Source organism: Elgaria multicarinata, chromosome 7 (genome assembly GCF_023053635.1).
Source record: "Elgaria multicarinata webbii isolate HBS135686 ecotype San Diego chromosome 7, rElgMul1.1.pri, whole genome shotgun sequence".
Taxonomy (NCBI): Eukaryota; Metazoa; Chordata; class Lepidosauria; order Squamata; family Anguidae; genus Elgaria; species Elgaria multicarinata.
Window position 1 is genome coordinate 2,656,494 of NC_086177.1, and position 13,498 is coordinate 2,669,991.

General features: G+C 44.4%; 1 protein-coding gene across 27 annotated transcripts in view; it reads right to left on the bottom strand.

Moving 5' to 3' along the window:
* Positions 1-3,921: 3,921 nt before the first annotated feature.
* LOC134401297 (protocadherin gamma-C5-like) overlaps positions 3,922-13,498 on the bottom strand; it is a 298,584-nt gene continuing 289,007 nt past the window's right edge. For all 27 annotated transcript variants that reach the window (XM_063130068.1, XM_063130073.1, XM_063130072.1 and 24 more), the window contains exon 4: positions 3,922-6,870. In XM_063130068.1, coding sequence (XP_062986138.1) covers positions 6,617-6,870 — 254 coding nt within the window. In that variant the 3' untranslated portion in view covers positions 3,922-6,616. The remainder of the gene's footprint in view (positions 6,871-13,498) is intronic.

Sequence of the window (13,498 nt, forward strand, 5' to 3'; positions counted from 1 at the left end):
TGGCAGCAATACTCTTTAAAGGTCATGTGCATGCGCACGTGTGTACCAGCATAAATCACAACTGCCAGGCTGACACCAGTGTTTGGGGGCGGGGAGGAGGAAGAGATGATTCACAGTCAGCTGGGATGAGCCTGCTACAAAAAGATGATTTTTTGCCTCATTTAGCAGGCGGGGCGAGAAACTGGGACAAAAGCGTGTTTGACTCAGGGGTCTAGTGCTGCTGCTCCAGGAATATCCCAAACTTGCCTGACAGCCCAGATGATGGGGAAACAGCTCCATTTGCGAGCTGTCACGAGTAGCAGATTGCGGGATGATCCCATCGGCAAAGTATGGGGCTCCCAGCACATGTGATGCTCAATCTACCGCCCGCGCAGAGACCTTTTCCGCCCTCTCTTCTTCATATTAGCACCCAGACGGCCTGCCTCCTCCCCCGCACAGCTCATCCATTCAGAGAGGGTGCACTGTCCATCCACCCTCCCCCACTTTTCCTGCATGGAGACAGACGCCCTTGTTGCCGGAGGAAGATTGCTGCATCTCCATGAGTAATTCATCCATCGCAGCCACTCTCCCACCCCCAAGAGGCATGGGAGTCTCCAATCAGGAGCCAAGCAAGGGTATCTAGGGCAGCCCAGACCTTCCAGCTTTTGATCTGGCTTGGTTTTTGCTGGTTTTTAAGGAAAGGAGAGGAAACATTTTCTATTTGGCTCTGTCTCCCAGTCCCTATTCCTTTTGGATGCGGGGGTACATACTGGATTGCATCCAAAGTTGGTTCTACTTAAAGTAGACACATTTAAATGAATGGGGCTTAAGTTAAAACTAACACAGGATACAACCAGTAAGACTGCAGGCCTGACCACCTTTTAATAACAGCCAGAAAGGTGGGAATTCAGTAGGAAATGCTTTTCTTGGAATTGGGACGAAGTGCTACCACGTGTCACCTGCTGAATTTCTGTAATTGTCAAGGTGCTGTTAAAGGCACAGCAGCGGATAAAACAAGTTGGTAAAAAAAGCTGCCGCCGCATCAAAGGGTGTGTTTCCACAATCCCCTCTCGCAGTCGGGTTTCCTTGCCCTATTCTTCATTAAAAAAACAAAACAAACGTAAAGCGCACCAGTAGCCACCAGAAAATATCCATAAAGGAATAATAAAACAGCAGCTTTAATAGGGCCAGCCAAAACCACACCATAAGTGTGCAAGCTTTCGACTAACCCCGACTTCTGCATGAAAAATAAGGGGGTGGGGGAGAGAGGTAGAGAAAAACACTACGTCAATGGGTTATGATGCAAAGCTGCGGTCTCTTGATCATAAGGAGGAACGGGAAAAGATTCCGCACGCCGCACGTGGTTAGTCCTGGTTTCCTTGATCACCTCAATCCCAACCCCCCCCCCTTCTTCCCTTGCAGCGGCACTCTTTCTATATGCCATTACACCACGTGCGCAGGCACTCTGCCCTCTCAAGGGATGAAAAGCGGCTGCTTTTCGCACGCGTTCTGCCGCGGTTGCTGGGTGTGTTGTTTTGCAAGGCGCCCTGGCAGTGCCCGAGGGAGGGCTTGGTACTCTGGCAACGTGGCCCTTCCAGAGGGAGGCGCAGTTCCCGCTCCGCTCCTCCACAGCCAAGGAGCCGGGACGCCTAAGCGCCCCGCAAGAGGTTCCGGAGCGGCTCTCCAGCCTCCCCCGCCAGGACGCCCCCCGCGCCGCTCTCTGGGCGAATCGGCCCTTGGGAACAGCGGGCTTTCGGGGGCGCCGGGGAGCGGAACGGGATCGCCCCGCCCCCCGCGCTTGGCTGCGTAAATAAACGGAGCGGCGAGGCCCCCCTCCCGCACATGGAAACCAGCTGTAGCCCCAGCCTAGTCCCTCCCGCGGGCTGGAAGGCGGTGCCCAAAGGAACCTCTTGCACCACCACCACCACCACCACAGCGTAGCGCGCGGGTGGGGGACACCCGTGGCCACCCCACCTACTTCAGCCCCGATTGAGGTCACATGCCCCGTCTCCATGGCGACGCTCCCGCCCCCCCCCCTTCCTGGGCTGCCTTCTGCACCCAATAATACTCTCGTTTCCTTGCGATTAACTCTAATGGAGTTCCAAGGAAGCGCGTCTGGCGGGTTGGCCTTTGTTTTTTGCTTGTCAAACGGGTGTAATCCAATACCTGAAACTTCCTCCACGCTGTCCTCGCACCCTCGCCTCGCCGCCTGCTCATCTGCTCCTCCCTCCCTCCGCCCCTCCCCCAGAATGGACCTGTTTCCTGCCTGCTTCTTTTATGGGGGTTGCTATGCGTCGGCAGCACGCTGCATCCTTGGAGGCGGATGAGAGACGGGAGCGGAGAGCGGAGAGCCCCGCGCCCCTCCCCGCTCCCTGTCCGGATCTGGACAACGCGATGCGCGACGCGGCTGCTGAAGACATTAGGGAGGATCGTAAAAAACAAGCGCCTGTGAGGAGGGATGGAGGGATAGTTTAAATGGCACTGGGAGACCGTGAGCCTGTAGACAAGGGTTTGCGGTTCATGGATTTTAATTAATAAGCATCACCAAATATATATTGCACATTTTATAAATTACAATGCCCCCCCCCCCCCGTAATTTTACAACTAAGATGATAAGGGCTGAAGTTGAACTGACAGCTGCAGTTAAGTGTGTTTCAACACAAAATTACTCCAATCGCATAAAACGGGTGGACGACCCTTGGAAGCCACCCACAAGGCCTGCCCTGGTGTCCTGCCTCCTCCAGTCTGCTCTTACCACCACCATCATACACCATTTCCCAGAAAAATAGGACTTCCTATATCCTATCAAATACCTGATTTGCAGGGAAACAAGGCATGTGTGTGCAAATTATGCCCATTTGTGGCTGTAATTTGTGCAAATCTCTATTTGTGCAAATTAAGGCCAAGATTAAAAAAATCTTGGCCTTAAAGATTTGGACCTTAAATGCGTTAAAAGGTCCCTGAATTTAGGGTAACTGTGCAGCTCGTCCTGCGAAAGCTAGCCGATTTTTGCATGCAATGGAATTCCCACAAGCCCCAAAAGGGCCAGATTACCAGGCAATAGACATCCCTAGCTACAGCCCACTTCATCGGGATGTGTTAATCAGCTCCCCAGTGCATGAATGTCTGTGTTGTTCCCCAACAACTATTTTGCAAATGGCGACTGTAAAGATGCTAGATTATCACTGAGAATTCCTGACATTTCTGTCTTCCCACTGCCTCCACCATATATATAATACACACACATACACACAGATCTGGTGAGGTTGGATGTAGTGCACTACATCTTATAATAAATTTGTCAGTCTTTAAGGTGTCACAAGACTGTTATTTTAATTCTGTTGGCATTTCTGTCCCACACACACATGCATACATACTTTTTGGCCTACTGTTATCACATATAGTGTTTTTGAAACACTACAAAACCCTGCAAAACCTGTTTACACGAAGCACTAGTGGGAAGAATGTGCACACCACAGGCAATGATGCATCTATCATATCATATCTCTGCAGAGGCCACCAGTGAGGGAGGAAGCAGCAGCCAGGCACCTCTCCACCGTGCCTGGGTCCAGCTCCAGCTGAGAGCTCCCTCCCTCCTGCTACCAACTGTCACTGCTGAACTTTGCAACTAAGATGGTAGTGCCTGAATTTGCTTTCCTTTCCCCCCTCCTACTCCTCCCTCCCAATCCCCTTTCCTTTTGTGTCATGTCTTTTAGATTGTAAGCCTGTGGGCAGGGACTGTCAAGAAATACTTTTGTAAGCCGCCGTGAGAGCCTTTTTTGGCTGAAGGGCGGCATAAAAATCCTTAAATAAAAAAATAATAAAAAAATATCACCTTCAACACTTGGGGGGGTGGGATTAGTCTCTCCAACCTAACACAGATAATCCTCCCCTTCAGCCCATACTCTCCCCTCATTCGGACAGAAATAACTTCACAACACATCAGAAGAAAGGATTTTATTTTTTCCCAAAGAAAAAAGAGCAATATAAATATTAGAGTATAAAACTTGCGTGTAACACATCAACGTCAGTCTATATGGATGTAAGAAGGATATAAGCATATATATATAATATATAAGTATAGTTCAATATTAGACACATTGAAAGGACAAGTAAGTGTGTTTCAGTTCACATACACTTAAGAGCACAAAGAGCACACATAAAGAAGATACAAAGGAGTAAAAAAAAATATTGATGTCCATAACTCAATTACTAAGATTTTTTTTTAAAAAAAGAAAAGAAACCTACACATCACTAGGCTTGCAGCACCACTACACTACTTTCAGCTTGCTGATTAAAAGGAAAAAGGGAATGACTAAAATTCATCTACAGTACTTTTGAGAAGGGTCACATAATAACTACTTCAGTACATAATAAGCCTTAGGCACAATCCAACAGGAAGTTCACCTGCACAAGCCCCATTGAAACCAATGGGAGCTGCACAACAGGGCCTATCATGCACTTGCACCACTCCTGTAAATTTCAATGGGGCATGTGCAGGAGAACTCTCCAATGGATTGTATTCTTTTTCACTAACTATGTAAACTGTTTCTAGTGCAGTCACCAAACACAAGGGGTGGGTGACTGGGATCAATACAAAAAATCACAAGTAGACAGAAGTTTCTTCCTGCAGAGAGTCCCACTTCCTAGAGACTGGGGAGGCAGCAAATAGTTAGTGCACAAAATGCTCTAGCAGTGAATACTACACAGCCAATGAAGTTGGGCTGCAACATTTTGGAAATTTGTCAGACATTTAACCTGAGATGATCATAGAAAGGTGGACTATCTCAGGCATGCTGTTTATTAGAGGTTTAAGAAAAATAAAAACATGTTCTTGGGCTGGTGGTTATCCTTTCATGTTGGGAATATGCAGCTTCTCTGCCTTTGTGGATCAGCTACTGTGATGCAGGAAGCTAGCTGAAAATGAAGGGAACCCATAGTGTGTGTAGGAAGGCAACCAAAAGCACTTTGCCATTGCTTTCCTGTCTGTGCTGTGCGTAAATGAGCAAAGAGTCAGCAAAAGAAGCTAAAGAATGGCACAGAGTAGGAGAGCCTTAGTTTTTGTCAATACTAGATTATATAATAATAATATAGTTTAAAAAACTTGAAACAAGTTATTTCAAAACACAGCAAAAGGATTTGTTGTTGTTTTAAATCTAGTGGCGGTCAGGGTCCCAAGGACCTTCAGTGCACCAAGGCTTTGTCATTTCTATAACATTCAAAACTTCACCTCAGGGATAGAATCACTGGCTTGGCAGTTAGAAATCGCTGTCCAGCATCCTTTATCTGTGCCTGGTCCCTGTCCCCCCCCCCCTTCCTCAAACTAGCTCTTGTTTACTTAATATCAATTGGTGAAAGCCAATGAACCAAGGATATTTCTTGGCTCTGCTGCATGGACATACAGAATATGCAAGCTTTCCTACCATTCTGACCCAGGGCAATGCACCTTGTTACTGAACTTTACTCATGGACAGACAATGCTCAGGTTTCACCAGGATGTGGGCACTTGACAGCATATTTACATCATGCTGTTTATGGCATGCAATGACTTTTCTATTCTAGCAGGTGAAGTCAGCTGTCCTACTGTAGATGTGAGGTGTTTTGCATGCGGATTGATGTGCAGAAGAATGTGAAGCATTCCATTTGTAATTCTCTACCTACAAGGCCACCAGAGCCCATTCACATATCAAAGACATCTGCTTGTGCAACTAACAGGTATTTCAGTGCTTAAAGGAGCAGCAGCTCACTCTGTTCACAAGCAAGTGACTTCCACTTTCTTTAACTTACTCCAGGAAACATTTACTGTACACATAAATATTTATGGACCAAAGTGTAGATGAGATGTACTATCTCTTTAGAGGCCACTGTAAATCAATCAATAAGGGCAATCTTGCTAATATCTGTGGCATCCTCTGCCCTTGGAAGGCTTCCCATTGCAACAAGTTTGTGCACCCTGCCTCTTGGGCATCATAATTTCAGTTTCATTTTTTCCAGCCATCATTGGTTCAACGTTAAAAAAAGATAAATGTTTACAATGCAGCTGAATGTCATTCCCTTGTAATGATGCAGGATAAACACTTATTTCTTTTAAAATAAAGCAGGAACTAAAGCACTCCCACTATCAATTTCATAACAAGGATTCCAGTTTTGATTGATTTCTGAGAAATCTGGGAAAGTGAGAATGTACTTAAAAATGAGGGGAAATGTATAAATTAAAAAAAAAGTTTAGAAGAATTATTTACAATGAACAGAGCCCACCCAAAGCCTTGTAGGTTGTGCAGATCACTTTGGACCAAACCAACAAGAGAAAATGTTTCATAGATCTGACACCCTTGCATATTAGATTACCCTCAAGAGAGTGTAAGCTATATTCATCATTATTCACAGGGCATGAATTGCTTTATTTCCAAATACTTTTGCATCATGAGGACTAGCAGTAGAAAAACTACTCATAGCTCTGATCACGACATCATTGTACATTCGCATGTTCCAGATGTTATATGTTGTTGTTGTTGTTCTTGTTGTTGTCGCTAACCACAAATTCACATTCATCCTCCATCCTAGGCTATGAATTGGGGGAGTGCTGGAAGAGTCTGCCCTTTTGATCTAAGATGGCACTGGTGTCATCCTGTGATTCCTACTTCTTCTCTTTCTTTCCTGACTTCTTCTTGTTTCCACCTCCAGAGGCTGCAGGTTTCCCATCACGTTTGCCAGAGGAATTTGAGAGAGTAGCTGTGCTGCCTGGAATGTACACATTTTGTCTGTAGTCAGGGACGTGTTGCAGAGTGAACTGGGGGCCATACCTAGTGCTGAGGCCCATGGTGCCTGCCGTTGCTCCTGCTCCTAAAGTAGAATTTCCATCAGGATTGGCGGCGGCAGCGGCAGCAGCTTCTACACAGGCAAAAGGGATGACGAGAGAGAGAGAGAGAGAGAGAGAGAGAGAGAGGGAGGGAGGGGGAGAGATAATAAGGCAATAAATTAATAAGAAGTTAGAAGAGTGAGGTCTTAAGTATAACATTTGTTATAGCCATTTATTTTTCTGGGTCTTGACTGGGAAGGGCCCATGCCAATGGCTTAGGGATTCCTGATTCTTGGAAGGGGAAATTTGCACAAACACTACACTTTGGAAAATGCAAAGTTACACATGAATATCGATGCAAATTTCTATTACTTGCTTGAAATATGAAACAAATTTGCTTGAGTCCCCTACAAAAAAACAAACCAACAAACCCCTGCACTCCCAGCTCTGGCTGGCAACAGAAGTCTTTCATGTCGCCTATCTGATAATTTGCATATCCTACCTTTTAGATTCCCCAAGCATGCACAGAGGCATAGTTTATTTAACCTATAGGTGGATGTATAAAGGTGGTGTGGGCTGAGGTGTCATCAATATGCGGATGCCACTCAACTCTATCTCCTTTCCCTCAAACTCAGGTGAGGCAGTGGCTGTTCTGAACAGTGCCTGGGCACAGTAATGGATAGGATGAGGGCCAACAAACTGAGACTCAATCCAGACAACACACAGGTACAGTTAGTGGATGGTTCATCTACTTGGCTAAGTGATGTTCAACCTGTTCTGGAGAGGGCTGCACTCCCCCTTAAAGGATCAGGTTTATAGTTTGGGAGTGCTCCTGGATCCAGTATTGTCACTACAGGCGCAGGTGGACTCAGTGGCACGAAACACTTTTTATCATCTTAGGCTAATATACCAGCTAATTCCTTATCTGCAGTTGTTGATGCTTTGGTAACCTGTCACCTGGATTACTGTAATGTGTTATAAGTGGGACAGCTTTTAAAAATCATCTGGAAACTTCAGCTGGGGCAGCAAGAATGTCAATGGAGACTGGCCAGCATGACCATATTATGCCAGTACCTTTCCATCTGCACTGGCTGCCAGTCCGTTCCCAGGCCCAATTTGAGAATTGCTTGTATTAACTATTAAAGTCCGGAAGGGCTTGGGGGCCAAGGTTACTCCTTCTCTAGGAGCCCCACAAAGGGAGTGAGCTGGTGACTAGTAAGAAGAAGGCCATTTTTGTCATGGCAGCTCGGTTGTGGAATGAGCTTCCCACTGAGGCTTGTGCTCAGTGCCCGGTGAAGACCTTCTTATTTTCCCAGGCATTTAAGTCTTCCAGTCTCTGTTGTTTTAAATCTCTTATTGTATTTTAAATCTTTACAACGCTGTAGGTTTTATTTCAGTTTTTGTTTTTATTTTATACTGTAGTTTTAAACTTTTATATATTGTATTTAACCCCGTTTATGGTTTTAACTGTTGTGAACAACCCAGACAGCTTTGGCTATTGGGTGGTATAGAAATGTAATAAAGAAACAAACAAATACTGTTTGGAGTTTTGAACAAAAACAAGTCAGTCCAAGCCGACTGGCTGCTACTATGGAAGCAGAACCCATCGCATTGCTACTAGCAGTTGCACTTTTCATTTTGCTAAACCTTCCATAAGATATATTCAGATGTACCTTCTGTTAAGCCAACAAAATTCTCTGAATCCCATTATCCACAAATTCATTTGTTGGGTTGGGGGGCAAGTGCCCTTGAGTCCCTGGTGAGAAGGCCTCCCAGAAGCCTCTGAAAGGTTCTCGCTTGCACAGAAGTTGGGTGAGGGGAAGAATAATCTCCACCCCCACTCACACATGTTTGCACAATGTACATTTCTCCATATCCTAGCAAAAATGAGAGAAATCTTTGCCACTCTCTGAAGCTCTCTGCACATGCCAGTGGACTTCAGTGGGGAGGAAGAGGAAACTGGCAGCAAGAACAATAAAGGCTGGCTAGCCAGCCAAGCCAACTATAGACAGCCTGCTCCCTTAACAATGATAGGGATAGAGTTTCAACAAAGCAGTGTTTATAACAATAACACCACTTCGCATTAGATGGGAGCAAGCGCCATTGAAATCAGTGGTGGCTACTTCCAACTACATAAGTTCAACATTGAGCTTTAATGCAAGATTTTCAGTCAGCTGACATGCAAGCCATAGTCTTCAATTAGACATGAAAATTTAAACAGCTAGTGTTATGTAGATAACCCATCAAAGAAAAGGGAAGAAGTATCCAACTTTTGCTTGATTATTTTTCTAATTTTCTAACTTCCTCTATGCTGGGGCAGGCAACTTTGGAAGGTCTGGGGCCATTTTTGACCCCTGGATACACCCCTGCAGACTGCACCTCCTCCAAAAGAGAAAAATGTTATCGGTAGTAGCTATGGGGTGCCCAAAGGGTCAACATTAACTTGCAAATAAGCTAATGTTGACCCTTTTAGCACTCTGTAGCTACTTTAAAATAATTCTGTTTTTATTTTCATTTTATCTTATACACCGCTTTGAAATTTTTCAATGGGGAGCGGTATATAAATATTCTAAATAAATAAATAATAATAAATAGAAGGAGCAGGAAATGCATCGGAGGCAAACAGCGTCATCAAAAGGAACTGCAAACATCCATAAGTGGGTAGTAATGAGCAATACAGCTCTGCATTTACCTTTAGAAGATCAAATGGGAAGATAGGCACTTCTTAATTATATTTTCGGCAGTGCAAATGCAGATTTGCACTCTTTTGTTCAATCGTTTTCCAAGGAGCGAACATTCTATGGTTTTTTAATGGTTGAAGGTAACTTGCAGCTTTCAATTTCAGCTACAGTTAATGTTATCATTTCATTAGAGCAATGTTCACAAGATTTCATGAAGAGATTCAGTAAATGTTTAAAATGTGTGTTCTACCACCACTATGGTAGCATGTGCCTAGTACTAAATTAGCTTCAGAGCTTGGTATTGACACCCATAATGCTTCTATGGAAGAGTCTGCTCTATTTAGGCTTTCTCATCTACTCAACCCTATGCCCTTTTGGACATACGGAGCTACACCTCCTCCAGTATGCCCTGTTCTCCCCAAGAGTTTATATCCAGAGATGGCTGTATCCCAATGGTTCCACTACGTTTCGGTAATGCTCACTATGAGCTTCATCCCACGCACCTGTTTCCTTCGAATTATCCCCTACAGCATTTAGCTTTTGTTGTTGTTGTTGTTGTACCCTGGGCGGCAGCGCTTTGTATACCAGGAAGAGGGGTTAAAGGGGGAAATGTAAAAAATATATAAAAAATCAACGGATGACCCAATCCGATTCAAATTTGGTATGCTAAAAGCGCTCCTTAATATCTATTACTGTGCTGATTTTGATGTTTCTATCTTTAAAGCTTACGCAGATGTAAGCATTTTTTTTTCAAATCCTGCTCCTGTGCCCCAGTGGCCGCTCGGAAGATGCACTCAAAAACTAGTGGCTAAATACAGCGAGGCTTTTCCCTTTATAGCACAATTAAAGCAGGATGCATGGGAGAACTTCACAGTCAAAGCAGATAATAAGGTGAAAAAATTCGGAGTCCTTTGCATGCAATTCACAGTGATTGCACAGTATAACCCTGGTGTGATAAAGCTCTATATCTAGGTTCTCCTTTAAAATCAGGCATTCCAACTCTCCCATTTTGTCTCAGATGCTTCTAGCTTTTGGATAGAAACACCTGTACATGCATCGCTCCCCAGATGTCTCTGGCATGTGCATCTTCTGATATGGCATTTAAGTCTCTTTGATTGGCTATCATGTTTCACCATATGATCATGGCTTATTTCCCCCCTTTCTACATTTGTACATTCAGAAATATTTTAATTTTCAACCCCTAGGAATGATTCAGTTTAAAAACTCCTCTACTACCTTTTTTATGTTTAGGACCAGAGGTCTGGTTCAATTTTGGTTCAAACAGAGCCTGTCATTTTTGTACAGGCCCAGCTTGTCCCAAAATGTTTCCCAGTGACTAACAATTCTGAACCCCTACACCCTACACCATCTCATCCACATATTGAGACTCCTTAGCTTCACCTGTCTAGCTGGCCTTGTACATGGAGCAGGTAGCATCTCAGAGAAAGCTGCCTTGGTAGTCCTGTATTTCAATCTTCTACCTAGCAACCTAAATTCCAGGAGCTCACAAGTACATTTCTCCAAATCATTAGTACCAACATGGAGCACTACCCCATCACTTTCTACAAAGCTATCTAGAAGGCACACAGTATCGCCAAACATCGCACCAGCCAGGTAATTTACCATGAGGTCTACATGCCCATCACAAACCCAGCTGTCTATGTGTCTAATAATCAAATTTCTCAGTACCACAGGCCTGCTTGGTGGCATATCCTCAGTGCAAGAGGGTATTTGTCCATCTTCTGAGGAATGGGTCTAAACACCTTAAAAGTACTTAATATTGGCTGGATTGTGCTCATACAATATTATGCTTTCTCTAGATGAGAATTAACATATTAGATGTAATTCTTGCATTGTAGATTGAAGTTTTTCATTTTTAACAGTTGATTTAATAAGAGATAAATATTTTACAATAAACTATGCTATTTGTATTTTATAAAAGACACATACTGCTTCTTCTCACATATTACTTCTTCTCTGTGGCCTGAGATATATTCGTGTGTGTGTGTCTCTGTGTGTGTATTAAACCCTTTTATAGACTTATTTCTGGAGCTTCCCTTTTACTGGACCTTCCCCAAAATATGAAGAATCCATAAAAGATATGAATGGCTAGCAACACCAGAACAAGGAGGAAGAGGATAAGAAATCGGATTTGTACCAATGTACTTAGCTAGAGGAGAGACATTCTGTCTAGGCCTTAGCTGTCAAGCATGGGTTTTATCATCACATCGTTTTGAGTACAGAATTAACTGGGACAGGACAATCTGTCTTTTCCATTGCCTTATCTCAACTGAGTAACCTACCAACCCACTTCCGTGCTCTAACGTGAATGAGGGAATGCAGCCTGCCTAGCTGCTTGTGTAAAGCACTGCTAGCCCAGTGGCACTAGAAAGAAGATATATGGGCTTTGATCATTATGCAAAACAGGATCTGCAAAAGAAAAATAGCAGCAAGTGCCATGATACCTTAGAGCAACGTGCATTAGTTTACTTTTTTCTTGCATGGACCTTAAAACAAAAAAAAATCCTGAAACCTGGTTCTCCAAAGAAATGTTTCTATTTAGAAAACAAGAATAGATAGTCAATAAAATAAATTTATTCTTATTATTATTCTTTCACAGTCAAGGAATAACCATTCTATGTTAAGTGATCTCAAGTATGCAGAGAAGTGTTTTGCTGGTTGAGATCAAGGCCTACTTAGTCCAGAATTTTTTGCAAAACCCTCAGCAAATATCAGATGATAGGGCTGAAACTGGCCAAATTGAAATTAACATTCTGCTTTACCCTGCTCTAGCCCACCACACAGCTGCTATGGAATTCATAAGCAACCAGTGCCCATCATGGCAAATAGTGGCATATTACTTCTTAACTTGTGGTCTCCAGATGTTTTGGCTGACAACTCCCATCATCCCTCACCACTGGCTATGCTGGCTAGAGATGAAGGGAATTGGAGGGCCATGGTGTTGGAGGAAAATTCTGAGAGTGCCTTGGACTGCAAGATCAAACCAGTCCATATTCCAGGAAATGAAGCCAGACTGCTCACTTGAGGGAATGATATTAAAGGAAAAGCTGAAGTACTTTGGCCGCATAATGAGAAGACAGGACACCATGGAGAAGATGCTGATGCTAGGGAAAGTGGAAGGCAAAAGGAAGAGGGGCCGACCAAGGGCAAGATGGATGGATGATATTCTGGAGGTGACAGACTTGACCTTGGGGGAGCTAGGGGTGGCAACGGCCGACAGAAAGCTCTGGCGTGGGCTGGTCCATGAAGTCACAAAGAGTCGGAAGCGACTGAACGAATAAACAACAAACTTACCCATCCCTGTCTTAATAAAACAGAGTGGCAACCAAAAATCCAAAGGGCAACTCCCTTACTAATCAACACAGGGCACATCTGGCAGGACAGTCACCTGCACAAGCTTTACTGAAATAAATGAAAGCTGTATGAGGGCCCTACTCTTTAACGGGGCTTCTGCAGGTGAGACTTCTTGTGGATTGTGCCCAATCAGAAGTCAGAAGTATTTGCTCACCACTTCTTAGAGTTATTCTTAACAGTGCAACTCCAAATCCATTGTGTGAGGGGCTGCCTCACCTCACTCTGAGTGATCATATCTGTGTGATTGTCTACTGACTTTCATATTCAGCAAGCCTGAACACTGACAGCCAAACCACACATCTTGTATAGTTGTGCAAATCGGTTTCACAACAGCTTCCCTACACAGCTGTGGGAAGCTGGAATCGTGAGAGGGCCTGGGGCAGTGCGGGTGGGTGGTTAGGGACTGCTTAATCCTTTCCCAGGCTGCTCTTCTCCCCCATGGGTCCTTCCTCATGTGGATCCCCATATTGTTTTCCTGGGGCAACATGGGAGTGGGGAAGAAACCCAGGTTAGGAAGATGGTTTTGAATTGATAAGTGTCTGGCAGAAAAGGAGTTAAGCAGCCCTCCTCCCCATGGTGTCAGCTCAACAACTATGCCTCTTAGCGGAGCAAGTAAATGAAGTAAGTCACTGCCCTCCCTGCAAAAACATATAGGCCGATTGCT